The sequence below is a fragment of the Ixodes scapularis genome, unplaced genomic scaffold (assembly GCF_016920785.2).
Source record: "Ixodes scapularis isolate PalLabHiFi unplaced genomic scaffold, ASM1692078v2 PGA_scaffold13__105_contigs__length_92229423, whole genome shotgun sequence".
Lineage (NCBI taxonomy): Eukaryota > Metazoa > Arthropoda > Arachnida > Ixodida > Ixodidae > Ixodes > Ixodes scapularis.
Genome location: NW_024609839.1, coordinates 47,375,033 through 47,391,754, shown reverse-complemented (window position 1 = coordinate 47,391,754; position 16,722 = coordinate 47,375,033). Strand labels below are relative to the sequence as shown.

At 46.0% G+C, this 16,722-nt stretch overlaps 1 protein-coding gene across 1 annotated transcript in view; it reads left to right on the top strand.

The window, feature by feature from the left end:
- LOC8054033 (carbonic anhydrase 12-like) overlaps positions 1–16,722 on the top strand; it is a 62,702-nt gene that overhangs the window by 10,669 nt on the left and 35,311 nt on the right. Inside the window, exon 3 of the mRNA XM_040210740.1 lies at positions 3,729–3,877. Within this exon, the coding sequence (XP_040066674.1) occupies positions 3,729–3,877 (149 nt within the window). The remainder of the gene's footprint in view (positions 1–3,728; positions 3,878–16,722) is intronic.

Here is a 16,722-nt window from a genome sequence, read left to right as displayed (position 1 = left end):
AAAGTTTTGACGTGTCGCCAAGAAACAGCAGCAGCACAGACTCTTAATTACGCGTTCCAAAATTTGACGAGCGGCTTTACGAGTCGCTTGTAGAAAGATTGTTACGATTTTGCGAAATACTGGTAAACAATGCTAGGTCATCTGCGGGCGTATCCCTCTCCTCCCGCGTGTACTTTCTCTAACTTGACGGACACTAGGGAGTTTTCGTAGATCGTTTTCGCCGTCCCGCAAGGCCCTCCGCAATCCGCTACGATAGCGGGAACTCCACAGTCAAGGCTATCGGCGCGCAGGCGCAGTAGCGACTCCTTCGTTGCGGAACGCTTAGCGGAGGGGGGTAGCGCGGTCTACGAAAACTCCCTACTGTCTCGCGGTTTATGCTAACGAAACGATCTTCGGGATACCGGGTAATTGCTACAGCCGAGCGCGGCACAGTTTATCATTGCTCCTGCTGTGGAGGGTCGAAGAGTCAACTACCAACACAATAAATACCGTTTTTTTTTGTTTTTTTTTATTCTTGCAGATTTGTTTTAAGAGAAGCCGTGAACGCTGCACTTATGCGGTTTGTGCGAGAGTGATACGCCGAGGGGGACGTTATGTAGTTTGCTAATCTTTATGATAAGTCGGCTAATTAAATAAAATTCATTAATTAACTTTTAATTAGTGAAAATAGACATATGGTTTCAATTAGAAACTTGCTGAGCGTAGTCCAAAACCCCTAAACCAGTAATTTTTAGAAAGACTGAGCGCCTGTGAAGCGCAGTAGTGCGCTGAAGTTACCACTCGTGGACCAGGTACAAGGCTGGGGCTAGATAAGAGACAGAAAAATTGCGCGGGCGCCTTACCGAAACCGCTAGCCTTGTACCTGCTCCACGAGTGGTGGCTTTAGTGCGCTTCTCACGCGCTGAAAGACTTTCTGAAAACGACTGATTTAGGGATTTCGGACGACGCCCCGCTAGCTGCTTATTGGAACCGTATGTCTATTTTCACTAATTGAAAAGTTCATTAGTGAATTTTCATTCACAGAGGGTAGTGGTACGTTTGGCCTGGCAGAGGTCCCCGCTAATGTCACTGGATCCTGGGGAAAGTAGTGTCATTGCCTTCCCTGCCTGTCAGCCGAACACAAACAAACACCAACATACAGACGTCCAAAACCTTGCAAGGCGATGGCTAATCGGTCCCTGTTGCTATGGCAATTCTCCATTTCGGCCCCTTCAAGATTTCGAAGCTTCGAGAGGGTCGTTCTGATCCAGTGACACCAAGATCACCATGAAGCATCATCGTACTGAAGGCGTTCCTCGCGAATATAAGCCTCTTTGGAACTGTGTGTACGATCAACTTATCACTCAAGTCGAATAAACCTGAGTCTATTGGGCAGAAATGAACATATGAGTCGAAGAAACAGAAAAGGACAGGGCGACGTCTCCTTCTGCTCCTTCGACTTATAAATGTTCATTTCTGCCCCAGTCTCAGGATTATTCAACATGGTTAACATTAATTCACCAGCTCGCCTGCATACTTACTATGTTATCATTCATGCCGACCTTCACGGATCTCTTACAATTTTACTGATCTTTCATGCTTCAAAAATGGAAAATTATTTTCCGATGCCTCCATGCAACGGCACCGGATGTGGTGGATATGGTACGAATACGTACACCGTTTTCGCCGGTGTGTGGATAGGAAAATAACGGTGTACAAGAAACGTCTCAACAAAGCTATTCGTCACCAGCGAATTTAGACCGGCTCATCAAGAACGGAGAGGTCAAGAATAAATTTATAATTTCGTGATCCAAAATGACGATCATACGGAGAGCTCGCCGCTACTTTCCCACAAGTTACTTTAGTCCTTGTATCCTTGGATCAAGCTCCTACCTATCGTTTGCAAAGAACAGCGATCTTGGTGGAGTGGAATGCACGTTGCGAAAGCACTGTGGAGGTTAACATATGCAACGGGGAGGGGATGTCCATGACTCGGGTTGCGGAGGGAGAGGGGTCAAAATGCTTGCGAATATTAAACGGTCGGCTGGGTTTCGGGGGGGGGGGGGGGGGGGGGGGAGGGACTGAAGCCCTCTAAGCCTCGCCCCTGGCTATGCCACTGATTCTAGGCGAGTGTTTCTGGGTTGCCGGTACAACATAGGTCACATCTAAGCAAACTAAATTTCGTTGCCGCACCCCTTTAAATGTCTTAGCAGACAATTGCGGTTGAGTGCGTTTGACCGCGATGCCTCGAGAAACGACTTTGCGTCAGCTGGTAAATTACACCTGTGCGGTAATGTTTCCTCAGCGTGCCCCTCTCGATGAATGGACGCGGACCGTTCATTGAAAACTGCACTCGTCTGAGGAGGAATTTCAAATTAGAAATATCAGCGAGCTTGCCCATTTTACAAAGGCGATTCAGCGATTTTTAGAGCGCTGCTCTTAGGCGCCCGTTTCCGGCTTGAGCGGCGTCGCCGTCGGCGTAACCGCGCGGTGCATTATGGGTAAATTTCCCCGCTAAATCTAGCGGAAAAATTTCCCCGCTAAATCTAGGGGAAAAATTTCCCCGCTAAATCTAGCGGAATAATTTCCCCGCTTAATCTAGCGGAAAAATATCCCCGCTAAATCTAGCGGAAAAATGTCCCCCTATATCTAGCAGAAAAATTTTCCCGATAAATTTAGCGTAAAAATTTCCCCGCTAAATTTAGCGGCAAATTTTCCCCGCTAAATTTAGCTGAAAATTTTCCCCGTTAAATTTAGCTGAAAAATTTTCCCGCTAAATATAGCGGAAAAATTTCCCCGCTAAACATAGCTGAAAAATTTCCCCGCTGAATCTACCGGAAAAATTTGCCCGCTAAATCTAGCGGAACAATTTCCCCGTACATCGAGCGGAAAAAATTTCTCTGGGGGGTCACGTGACCTGGGGGTTCACGTGACCCCCGCCGAGGTCATCTGACCTCGCAAGGTCACGTGACACCACCCCAAGATCACGTGGCCCCCCCCCCCCCTCCCCCCCCCCCCCCCCCGAGAACACGTGGCCCTCGGTACTCTCCCCTCCTCCTCCTCAAGAGCTCCGCTCTAATTCGGCGTTACAGAGAGGTGCAAACGGCTTTCATTTTTACTTCTACTATATATTGCTTAAAATTTGTCCTTGTCATCAATAACTAACAAAATACGGTTATTTTATTTGTTTTTTTTTCTCACTCATTATCAGCCGCAGTAAATATTTGAGAAAAACGAGCAGCGCTCATGCCCTCGACTCGCAGCCAGAACAGTGGACCGCGTGATCTGGCGCCATTAATACGCCGCCAGTGTTTATCACAGTCACTCGGTGGGGTTGGCAAAACACAGGGCACGCGTTGAGTTTCGGACAATGTTAGGGGTCGGCAATTCCAGTCATTCCAGCTAGTGAGACATTGACTGTCACGAGCTCAAATCGAATGCTGTCGCAGTGCTTGTGTTCAATCAATGAGCAGCATTTAAATATCGCTCCCATGGGTAACCCTAAGGTTATGTCAACGCTGCGATTTTGTGACCACGTCGTCAAGTTTTTGGGAACGAAAGATTGGAAAAAAATACCCATGAAATGACACCGCCATCAAGAAGCTTCTCTTTCAGTGGTGTTGCGTGCTTGTATACTCGGGTCCCACATGTACCGGTTAGCCTGTGTAAAGCGAGAAGCGTTCCCATCCAATATTCTCGCATGACCCCTTTGAACAAAGACGCAAAAACACTGGTGTTCTTCTCGGCAGTGTACATCACGCCCCTGGGGGCTCACCTGGAAACATACGGAGGTCCTCTCACGGTCCGCCACAACATGTCCAAGGGAATTTTCCGTTTCGGGAACGGCACAGGGGCAGGCTCCGAGCACAGAATCGACGGGAAGGCGTTCGACGCCGAGGTAAGGCTGTTTGGAACGCGTCTTCGACTATCGTGCTTTCCGTCCCGAACTCGCCCTGCCGCGAACCGGGTCTAGAAGTGGCGACAAATCGACTCACAGGAGCTGGTGCGTTATGCTGTTGGATTTCGAGATCCTGGCGGTTGGTTCTAGAACAGAGTCCCAACTTTGGAGAAGCCTTTACAGTTATCGCATTAATCGGCATGGAAACGTGTCGCGCTACGATCTACCACAAAGGTGCCAAAAGGAGATGGAAGCATTGCATCAAAATTTCCAAGAGAAAACTTACCTGACCAAGGGGTTAAAAAAAGTCAAAGCCATTTACAGCTCCCTGTAACACCGAATTAGGGCGCAGATCTTAAGGAGGAGGAGGGAGGGGTACTGAGAGGAGGGTATACCCCTCCTCCTCCTTATTCTCCTCCTGCCCTCATTTTTCAATCCCTCCGGGTGTGGCGTCACCTGACCTCGGTGGAGGGGGTCACGTGAGGTGGGGGAAGGGGGGGGTCACGTGACCTAGGTGGAGGGGAGTCACGTGACCTCGTGGTTACGCCGACGGCGACGACGACGCCGACGCTGACGCCGCTCAAGCCGGAAATGGGCCCCTAAGAGCTGCGCTCTAAAAAAGTGAAAGACGTTTACAACTCCCTGTAACGCCGAATTGGAGCCCAGCTCTTGAGGAGGAGGAGGGAAGGGTACTCAGGGGAGGGTATACCCCTCCTGCTCCTCCTCCTCTCCTCTTTCTTCAATGTCCTCCGGGGGGGGAGGGTCACGTGACTTCGGGGGGGGGGGGGGGCTCACGAGACCTAGGGGGTGGTCACGTGACCTCGGGGGGGGGGGGGGTCGCGCGGTGCATTGTAGGAAATGTCCCATAATGCACCGCGCGAGCCCCCCCCCCCCCCCCCCCGGGGTCACGTGACTTCGGGGGGGGGGGGGGCTCGCGCGGTGCATTATGGGACATTTCCCATAATGCACCGCGCGGTTACGCCGATGCCAACGGCGACGGCGACGCCGCTCAAGCCGGAAATGGGCGCCTAAGAGCTGCGCTCTAAAACATAACTATAGTCCGTTGCAACTCAAGAACGTAGGGCGAGGATAAGACAGGCCGGGGAGGAGGAAGCCGTTGGAACGCTAAATAGAGAAGGAGGTTTCCCTTCCTCTTCTTCAGAGTTGCGTCTCCTTTCTCCTCCCCGGCCCGTCTTACCTTCGCCCTACCTTCTTGAGTTGCGACGGATTATAGTTGTTTTCTTTCTATTAGCCCCGAGAGCGAACACAAGCGTCGCTGCGGTCGCCGCGCCCTGATTGGGTGAGGTGTACCGTGACGTCAGGGGGAGTACTCCGCTCCGCGATCTCGCCTCGGCTCGCTTCCCAGCACCGATATTACATCCCGCTTTCAAGGCATTTGAAGTGGCACTTATATCATGGGCCTTTGAGTGGTCGGCAAATTAGCTCGCGACCGCCGACTCTGCGCTTCCACTCTGCATGCGCTGGTTCGCAGAAGTTTTAAAGGCCCTGCGGCTGATGGTCTTTGAAGTGCTCGTGGAACAGGGCTGTTTTACATAACTGTAGCTTCTTCGTGAACTAATTATATAGTTTATACACGTATGCAGGCATATTTCTTAGAAGATGCACAATTACTGAAAATTAGTTTGTATGGCAGCAGCAAAAACGGCCGAATTGCCTCCAGGTGCCTGTATGATATGTATTGAACTGGCCAAAATATGCACAGCAATAGTGCTGTAATTCGGAATGTTTATACTTTTCCTGACATTCTTTATTCCAGCCTTGGGTATTAAAAAATACACGGTTTAGTATGAATTGTCATTTCCAATTAATACAGACTGCTACAGGTCCCCAAAAGCTTCCTCAGCCTTCAAGCTCCCTACAGCTGGACTCTCTGACAACAGAGCAAAACAGGAGTAAAAGCAAGCATTCGAACGTCTGTCCAGTGGTAGATGCAGCACTAGTAGCAGAAAATGTGGAACCTGTGAAGGGCGACAGTCTGCGTGAGAAAAGCTTCTGGTATTTTAGCTTCAGGACACTTCGATTTAAGTAAAATCTCAATTTTAGGGCTTAAGGGTCTAATAACGAGCTAGGCACCTTCGCTTACGTTTGTTATACATTACTTAAAGGTCGATATAAACAAGTCCACAAATATCACCCGTGTAGTCCTTTCAAAATACTATCCGATTCTAGCAAAGGTTAAATGCGAGCAATGTATATAATAAATGTTTCTTGTTTTTTTTTACTTTGCTCCTGCACTTGGGCTGTCTTACTTGTGATTCTCTCCCCATGGCCCAGGCTGTATTTAGCATGTTGCTCGAGGAGCATGCAGCTTTTCTGCTTCGGCGATCATGTTTAAAAACAGAGATACAAAAGAAAAATCGTATACATAACCTGCCAATTTATTCAGACCATCAACAGCATTTATTGTGCGAGGTGTAAATCTATAATGATGCTCCCGCAATTTTGGCCATATTTCTTTATTTTCATATACCAGCAGCGATTTATGCGTTGCCTGCCCTGTCAAACATGCTTAAAATGTTTGTTGAAGTTTCGCCTGTAGCTACAGGCCATACCTAAATAAAGGCTCATATAAAAATTTACACTTCCTACGGAAAACACGCCTAAAAAAATTAAATAGAAACGAGCGCGCCGACAGCTAGCGTCGTCACAGCCTCCACAGGGCGAGCGGGGCGAGTCGGGGAAAAATACTCTCCTCGCCGTGACGTCACCCCGGTTCGCCGTAAGGGGGCGTTACGCAAACTTCTCGGGGCTAATAGGGCCCGTCTGCAAAGCGCGCACTCTCGGACTGGCGCAACAACCGACAGATGGCGGCAGCGGCCCAGGCGGCTTACGGCAGCTGAGCAGCTGCCCAGTCGCTTCGAAAGCCGGCGCCATGTAGCTGAAAATTTTCTACGAACCATCGTTTTTATTAGTTTTTTTTCCATTTGATGCGTTTTATTGGAAATGAAATAGAAATCATGCACTGCCCGTTGTAGCAAGTAAAGCACCGATGGAGAGCCAGCCGTTTATTATTCGAAAAGGTTCGCCTTTATCTCGGCCGAGCGGTGAACCAATCTGTTTGGATGTGGTCACGTGATTTGACGATGTCTAGGAGTGTTCTGAGCAGCACTACATTGACGCCGGGAATGCAGCTGAGAAGCCTCTGTAACAACTATTGCTGTAATGAAGAAAACAACGAAAAAAGGAGAATCTCGTGGGACGTTTTAAAACGTCGCATGTGGTTATTGGTTATTGTTTTAAGTTTGTTTGCAGTTATGGTTTACTTATGCAAGTCTAACTTGACCGTGTGTTCATACCTTTTTCATTTGGTGTACTCTTCTTTCTCCCGAAGATGAGGTCGGATTACCGCCTCCTAAATGCTAAAACGAAAACGGAGGGCAGGAGTTTCTACGCCACCTAAAGACGCAAACGTGGGGCACGGCTCAGACACGAGTACTGCGTCAGCTTTCGGCTGAGACTCGTCTCCTTCCCGATTGGACACGAACCTCGGCCGAAAGATGACGCACCATCGTTGTTCAATCGGTGCCACGCGTTTGTTTTGTCAGCGTGACGTTGAGAATCAAACACTGCAACCTGGTTTCCCAGGAGACCTTGGTCAGACACGTTATGGAAACACTCTACCGAAAGGTCATCATATGGGAATGAAGGGTAACAAGCTTAGCCTGTCCTATATTGTGAGCACAACACATTGAGGATAGAATCAAAAGATGGAGCAAAACAGTAAGATGTGCACCATAGCTTCATGCTAGCGAAGACCGGGGAGAGCACAACGTGTTGGAAATGGGCTGGGCACATGCTATCCTCTGTGTGACGCCACGTGACGTCATTTGGTCACATGGCCGTGACGCCAAGGTGTCACGGGGTATCTGTTGAAAGCAACGTTTTAATTTATTTTTCATTTTATAATCTTAAGGGCCTCTTGAGGAAGGCATTACATAAGAAGAATGTCAAATTCGATTTTTTATAGTTAAAAAAAAAAAACACTGCACAAAAGAAGTAAAAAAAATAAAAATCAGGAAATAACGTTATATAAACTTCCAAATATATTTTTTTTTTAATTTCTAGCTAAGAACAGTTCTTCTTATTACTACTTACCAAGCTTGAGGGTACGCTATTCCAGTATGATATGCATAATGGAAGGGGTTGCGCATTTAAATATGTTGGTTTTGTAAAAATGGGTTCATTTTGCAGGTCTGCTCGAGGCTAGAGGAAATGTGGTGGGACGGCGAAATAAAGGTTCGGGGAGACCAGGCGTTATGTTACAACCTGTGCATGAAAGACAGCCGATCTCTTTTTCTTCGAATGTCGAGAGTTTGTAACGATTTGGATTGTTTTAAAGAAAATAGGGGGAGGGGGGGGGGGGGGAGTATTTACCAGAGACAAAACGAGTAGCGCGATTTTGGCCACATTCCAATTGGTTAATTAAATGGCTTCGATGCGGGTTCTATATTACCGAATCATTCTCCAGCTTAGTTCTGGCAAGCGTAATATAAGCTAATCGGTTAAAAAAAGGATTTCGCAAGAATTCTTTTTTAAAAATCCTAATGTTTTGTTACCTTCAGAAGAGGTGTAATTGACGTGACTTTTCCATGATAAATCTTCGTAGAGCTACACCCCTAAATATTTAAATGTTTTCACCCGCTCAACGTCGCCAAACGAAATAGAATATGAAAACAACAACTTTGTTTTGTGATTTTGAAAATAAAATTATTTTAGATTTATCCGGGTTGATGATCATGAGTTATGAATCACACCAAGCTGTTAATGGTTCTCGATAGTCTTGAAAACTTATGCAGTCATCAATGGAAGAAATATTTCGATAAGGCACAAGGTAATCAGCATATAATCGTACTATAGGTGATAATGGAGAGGTACTATCGTTTATAAAAATTTATGAAAAGTTACTGACCTAGAACAGGACTCCGAGGGAAGCCAGATATGACATTAAGAGGAGGGGAAGTTGTATTATCGACGATCACAGATGGAGAACGATGTAACAGGAAAGCCTGAATCCAGAAAACAACGTTACTGTTGACGTTTAGATTTGTGATTTTGTATATTAATTTGTTATGAGGGACCCGGTCAAAGGCTCTTGAAAAGTCAATGAAGATTGCGTTTGTTTGTTTGGAAGCATGCAGATTAGTATGTATATAATTAGTAAGTTCAAGCATTCCGGCTATCCAGATGTGGCATTATGTTTCTGAAGGCAATATGCTTTAAATATTTACATAAAACACTAGTCAATGATATAGGCCTGTAATTAGTTCGTTCATATAAATTGCACGAAATAAGAACAACACTTTTTAAGAATTTTTCTTCTTATTTAGCCATTCAGACGGCAGTTCGGAAGTTTAAGAGATTTCTCAAAAATTGCAAACAAAAATTCGACTGATGTAACTTTGGACAATTTGAAGAGTCAGATGTTAATTCAATTACTACAAGGCTAAACGTTCAAAGGAAGGCGGTTAATAACATTAACAATACCCCCTATTGAGAGTTAAAGATCTTCCATGGGCGTGAGACATTCAGAGATGGGTAATTGTGGAACAGGGAAAGTTTCAAGACTAAAAGTTTTACAAAACAATATTAATCTTAGAAGCAACCACTGAGGGCATAGCAAGGTGCCTTGCGAATCGGTGGTGGGCATGTTGACACCGCTAGGTTTAGGATTTGCGATCGACGAAAACTTCTTTGTGTTTTTAATTAATGCTTTCTTCAAATCATCGTTGATAAATTGTAACCAACAATAGATTGCAGGCGAGCTGGTCGTGAAACGACATCTAGTAGACTCTGAGATGGGGAACAATAAAAAAACGGACGACGACGACAAAATCTCAAACGCAGCTGAAATTTATTGGGTTGAGCACACCAATAAATAGGTTTCCAAGCTCATGGAAAAAGAGAAAGGGGAAAAAATAAAAGCCTTTTACAACTCCCTGTAATGCCGACTTAGAGCGCAGCTGTTGAGGAGGAGGAGGAAGGGTACTGGGGGGTGGGTCAAGTGACCTTGGGGGGAGGGGGGGGGGTCACGTGACCTTGGGGGAGGGGTCACGTGACCTTGGGGGACTCACGTGACCTTGGGGTGTCACGTGACGTCGGAGGGGTCACGTGACGATGCCGATGACGTCACTGATGACATCATCAGTGACGATCACGATGCGGATACAGATGACGTCATCAGTGACGTCACGGATGACGTCATCAGTGATGACGATGAGGATGTCAGTGACGTCATCAGTGACGTCACTGATGACGTTATCAGTGATGATGCCGATGACGATGCGGATACCGGGGATGTCATCAGTGGCGATGACGTCATCAGTGGGGTCACGTGACCTGAGTAACCATCGTGACCCTCGTGAGGGTAACCCTAGTAACCCTTGTGAGGGCCTCTCGTGACCCTCGTGAGGGTAACTCTCGTGACCCTCGCGAAAGTAACCCTTTTGAGGGTAACTAACCCTCGTAACCCTCGCGAGATTAACCCTCGTAACCCTCACGAGGGTTACGAGGGTTACTCGCGGTTACGCCGACGGCGACGCCGCTCAAGCCGGGAACGGGCGCCTAAGAGCTGCGCTCTATAAGGAACTGAGACGCATAACCAAGACGATCAACGAGTTCGACCCAGACAACATAAGTTACTACCCGGCTCCACCCCTTTGGGAAGGGAACCGCCACCTGAACAACAACCCCAAGGACCAGCACACAAGGTAACCTCCATACCGCTAAATCCTAAGCTTAATATTTTTACTTCCACAGTTTTGGTGCATATAGTTAACTTATCACTTGCATCTGAAGCATTTCCTGCCACTCAGAAGCGCTTTGTTGTGGTTCCATTACATAAAGTGGGTGATCGATCCATGGTTAACAACTATAGGCGAGTCACCCTCCTCTGTAGTTTGTCTAAAGTTTATGAAATTGCTTTCCACACCCGCCTTTATGCAGACTTTTTGTTGGAAGATTATTCCTGAGCAACATGGTTTCATGAAAGGCCGCTCCACAGAAACAAACCTGTGTTCCTTCCTGCATCAAATGGTACCATCTGTCCATAACGCAGTACAAGCGGATGCTGTGTACTTTGATATGGGCCATGGTTTTGACAAAGTTAATCATTGACTACTGTTGAGTAAACTCTGTAGTTACGTCTGTCTCGTAAGTACTGTCGTCTCCTCAATAGTTGCCTATCTTATCGGCTGAACTTTATGCGAGTATCCGGCCAATTATCGGCTCCTTTTGTATCTACTTCTTGGGTTTCTCAAGGCAGTAACCTCGGTCCTTTGCTGTTTTTAATTTTCGTAAATGATTTAGCTTCCTGTATAAACACACGCGGTCGTTGTTATTTGCTGATGATATTAAACTGTTTACTGCGGTTAAAACGGCTGACGATTGTGAATGTCTTCAGCGTGGCATAGATTCTATTTCGGCGTGGTGTTTTTCAAATGACCTACTCTTAAATGAATCAAGGTGAAAGTTATGTCCTTTCCTAGGAAGCGTGAAATTCTGAGTTTTGCCTATGCACCGATATTACTCCGTTGAGGTCATCCATGATCTAGGCGATTTTATGGATCCTGCAATTAATTTTAATCATAATGTGACTACAATTACGAATGCTTCCTTTAAAGAGTGCTGGGAGCCATTACGCGTGTGACACGCTGTTTTTCAAACCCACTTTGTATTCTACGTTTTTTTTTTTTTTTTCACTGGTGCGTAATCATGTCGAATATGCCTCACTTGTCTGGAATTGTATTGGAGTCAAAAATTCAGGTATAATTGAGAAGCCTCAACGTAGATTCGTTCGTGTATTGTTTGATCGTTATTTTAAACAGAATTATTTCTATAGTTATGAGAGGATTTGTGAACTCGTGAAGTTAGACTCGTTGCACAACAGGAGAACTATTCGTGGACTGACATATTTGTATAATATTGTAAATGGTATAATGGATTTTCCAGAGCTACTCAGTCACATCTACTTGCACGTTCCTCGTGGGTGTAGTAAACTTTATAATTTGTTTTACCTCACCGATTTTTACCATGCTGCACTCATGACATGCCTACAAGTGACGTAAAACCATTTAGAACAGGTTTGTGGGAATGTTAGTCGTGATATTTTTGACGAAGAGCGTAAATTTCGAAAGTGTGTTGAGACTATTGTTTTGTCCTAACATTTCGTTTTTATGCACCACTAAAGGGGCGTTAAGTTGTTGGTGGGTCACTCAAAATAAAAACAAAACAAAAGAAGCAACCGGTTCCCGTTTCTCTCTGTCTCTCTCTCCCCCCCCCCCCCCTTCCCAATTCCCCCTCCCCCTCCCCACTCCTGCCCCAACCCAGAAGGGAGTGGCATGTTGTCTGGGTAGAACTCGTTGATCGTCTTGTTTATGCATTAAATTCCTTCCTTCCCTTTCTCTTTCTCCTTTCTGTTTGGAAGTCTATATATCGGTGTGCTCAAATCAATACATTTCCGCTGCGTTTGAGATTTTGTTGTCTTCGTCCGTTTTTTTTTTTTATTTTTCCCCATCTCAGGGTGTACAGGATATTGAATAATTTATGTTTTCTTCTCTTGATTTAATGATAGCACTCTTTGGAGAACGCTCGAAAAGGAAGCATCATTGCCTCCTTGTTTAACTGCACAGCTTTGCGGTATTAACGTTTATTTGTATATAATATCCGTTTACTTTTTACAGAGAACCAAGGCGATGTGATTGAGGAAAGTATCTATTCTTGAAATGAGCTGACTTGCGGAGTAATGCAAAGCTCTCTTGAATAAGTTATAATTGGTTCTGGCAGAACGATCACTAAACGAGCTTTTAAGACCTGGAAACGCCTTAGAAGAGAAGAGTTTAAACGCTCTGGGTCAGCTTTTGGGCAATCTCAGACTGTTTGGGTGACCTTTTGCTTGATCGGAACTTTGACCGCTAGAGCGATCTTTATAAGGGTATGGTCACTAACTTGTGATAGGAGTTGTATAGAAGAGGCGTTTTCAAGATGGGCTATGCAAAACAGGTCTAGGTTGAATCACCACGTGTCGGCTCGAGGACACACTGATGAAATCCAAATGCAGAGAGAAGGTTAATGAAGTCTAGACACTCTGATGGGTTGTTGCATGCGGGAGAAGCAATACAGTCCTTCCACGTATTACCCGGGAAGTTAATATTTCTTGCCAAAATAATGGCACTGTTCGCATGATGATTGAAAACCTGAGACTGTGGTTTTAAGAACAGAAAATCGTGAAGTAGAAAGAAAAAGGGACATACAACGTCTCAAACTCAGCTAAAAACTTTATTGCCTCTACGTCTTATATACACTTCCCCAGTGTTGCCGGTAACGCGTTACAAGTAACGGCGTTACCGGTTACGCGTTACTTTTTTTGGTAACGTAGTAACGTACTCGTTCCTTTTCGAAAGAAGTAACAGGTAACGTACTTACGTTACTTATTTTGAGTAACGTGTAACGAAATTACGTTACGTTACTTTACGTCCTAAAACTTTAAAAAAAAATTAATTTTTTTTTTGTGTTTCTAAGTGCTCAGTCATAAATTCCTTAGTCAAAAAATGCCACTGTCCTCCACATTTCTTTGACGTCGGTGCTCGTCAGATTTGACGTCACAGGCCGTCTGCCACTGGTTTTCTCCCGCGGCTCGTTGACCTCGCTACCGCCGTCGCCTCGGCTGGAAGGCCAAGCAGGTCCGGCTTCGGGTGGATTTGGGAGATTCCTGCGTCGAAGTCTGCGTTTCGCTTCCCGCTGGGAAAGAGAATAGCGAGTTTTAGTAGACCGTGTTTCCCGCTCCACTACCCGGAACTCTACAGCCAAGGCCATCGGCGCGCAAGCGCAGTGGCAGTTTCTTCGTAGCGGAGGGCTAGCGGAGCGGGAAACACGGTCTACTAAAACTCCCTAATGCACCTTCGTGTCATTCTCTTTCCCGTTTTCGGGACTTCAAAAAAGGAGGAGGCCTTGAGCGATTGACCGACAGCCAACAGAGCGTGTGAGTGGCTCCCCGGACCCACATGATGAGCAGATCAAGGCCGCCGTGGAGGGCCCGGGCGAGATTTAACAGAAAGAACTTTCCCCCGGCAAAAAAAGAAAAATAACAATACGCCCGGAAGCAGAGCACCGAACTATTCGTCGAAGTCGTGTCGCCTGACGATTCTTGTAGTGTCCTGTTTGGACAGGCATTCCTGCTTTACGGAAACCCCAACGCCACGCCCATCGACCCGCTTCGACGAACGCTGTCGCGGGCAGTGGCAGGCACAATGATAGAAGTCCTCCGAGGTCAACTTCTAATCGTCCGAGGAGAGAGGGTTCAGTTTTTTCTACTATCCTAATCTAACCCTTCGTAAAACCCCAGTGGCTATTCTTTGTGCGAGAGTGAACCCCCAATCCTACTGCGCCAGAGAGACGCTTCCCGGCGATTTCTCCTGAACCGTGCTGGACGCGGATGTTCAAGGTCGCGCACCAGTTGTCAGAGCTGAAGACGATAAAAAGAAACCACGAAAGCAATTCGCAAGCAGTTGTCGTCACCTGTAGGATGGCTACGGCAAGCGCAGCTTCGTCGCCTTGGCCAGGACTCAATAAATATTTCGAACTGACAGAAGCTAAAGATGACAATTTAATTTTTAAGTGCCTTCTGTGTCAGCCACAGCTGAAACTCTTATGTTGTGCCAAGTCCTCAAGCTCCAACCTGAAGAAGCATGTAAAGAGAGGGAAATTAAGTTTCCGCATGGACATATTTTAGCTATGGCGCTTATGCACTTGTCAGACGTCGAAACAGCAAATGTTTTAGTTCGTGAATACTAAGTAACGCAACAGTAACGTGCGTTACTTTTTATCAGTAACGGTAACGGTAACGCGTTCCTTTTATTTTGAGGTAACGTAGGTCGGTAACGCGTTCCTTTTATTTGCAAGTAACGAGTAACGTATTTAGTTACTTTTTTTCGGTAACGCATACAACACTGCACCTCCCCCGGACTTCACGATTTTCTGTTTTTCAAACCACAGACTCAGGTTTTCAATCATCATGTATAACTTACACCAGCTCGCCTGCACTTTAACAGTTTTTTCATTGACACTGTTTGGACATGTCACAAAGATCTTTTCCAAGTTGTCGCCAAGCTTCTGAACAGAGTATCTTTCAGAGCTGAACGGGCGATAATACACTCCCAATATAAATTTTAAATGCAATATTCTCAGTTCCATTAATACAAGTTCAAGTTCAGTGGAGAGTTCAATAGCAAAGGACTGTAAACCATTTATGGCAGTGTGATGCGATCTTTAAGGCAGATCGAATATGTTTGTTCAAAAACCAGTTTAATTGGTATCTCCTTGTTCAACCATGTATCAGTTTTTATGATAAACTGAGAATTGGTCATGTGCGCAACTTCCAACAGAATACCTTGTTTACTAAAACGCTGCGAAAATTTGTAAAAAAAAAAAAAAAAAAACTTGATGGGCACGAAAGACACGTTTGGGTGACCTCGTGGCACACAGTCAACAGTGCATAATGCAGCCAACAGGTTTTTTAATGACACGTTCACTCTGGAAGTTATAAAAAATACCTTGTCGTCCCCGTACAACTTGTCGTAAGCAAGTTTTGTTGTCTTGTTAGCTCTGAATGTCTCACCATTTTCCCAGAGCTTGCTGCGTGCCATGCGCGTCCTCAGAGACTAGTCCTCTTCTATCCATACCTTGGTCTCGAGGCGTTGAAGCTTAAAAGCGATCTTTAACATTGCCATTTTGTCCCGGGAATCTAAGCGCTTTATAATGATTGGACGATGAAAGTTTTGCCATTTCGGCTCTGATCGGTAAATACGTTCGAAAACAACCAGTGGACGTTAATACTTGTTAACAGGAACGTGCTGACTGTTGTTTCGAGCTGTTCCTGGGTTTCTGTAGTTTATTCTGCAATGCCCTTTATGGTTACAACGTTCCACCGCCAACGATTGTTAGGGAGTTTCCGTAGACCGCCTCCGCTGTCACGCAACGTTCTTCGCAACCCGCTACAAAATCCGGGACTCTGCATGCAAGTCTATCGCCGCGTACGTGCAGTAGTGGCGTCGTCGTTCCGGAAAGCGTAGCGGAGGCAGAAAAACGGTCTACGAAAACTCCCTATTAACGTTACTAGATTAGCTCAGTTAGGGAACTGCCTAGAGACGCTGCTTGTAGGAGCAGCACCCCCCCCCCCCCCCCCCCACCCCGGCCTCGTCTCCTGTCGTTCGATGCTCCCCAGTATTTGGCGAACGGCAGCTATTGTAACTGCAGTGTGTTCTATGAAAAGTGTATGTTTCGAATCACAGCGCAAGTGTGGATCCAAAGTAGCTCCCTAAGAAGGGGGCGGGCCAGGAATAAACAAAAAGTGGCGGAAAAGGGGAAGGGGCGGTTAGGGAACACTTGCTGCACCCCTCATTTCGTGTTGGATTTTTGTTTAAACCAACGAATAAATAGTAGAATGAGGTACTCTCTCCACAGCGACACGAAGTGTCGCAATTCTGGACGTGATTGCGATATGTCCCTCTTCGAAGCCGGGGATGACGGAGTCTTAATTTATCCCTGTGCCCCCTTCGCACTACCTAAGGCTATGGTTTAGGTTTTTCGGTAAATCCCGAAATACCACGAAAAATTAACCCCTCAGTTGGTTTTATCAAAATCGGTACTTGAATAAAAAAAAAACGAGATTACCGAGAAGCAAATCTCCATCTACAGTTTTATTTTGGTACAAAGGAGTGCTTCCAATGAGCTGTCCACGAGGGTGTTTTTTTTTTTTCCGGATCCCCATACGTCGTTTATTTTCCTCGTTGGTACAGGTCGGGCAAATGTTCCGCGGAGGTCGGAAAATC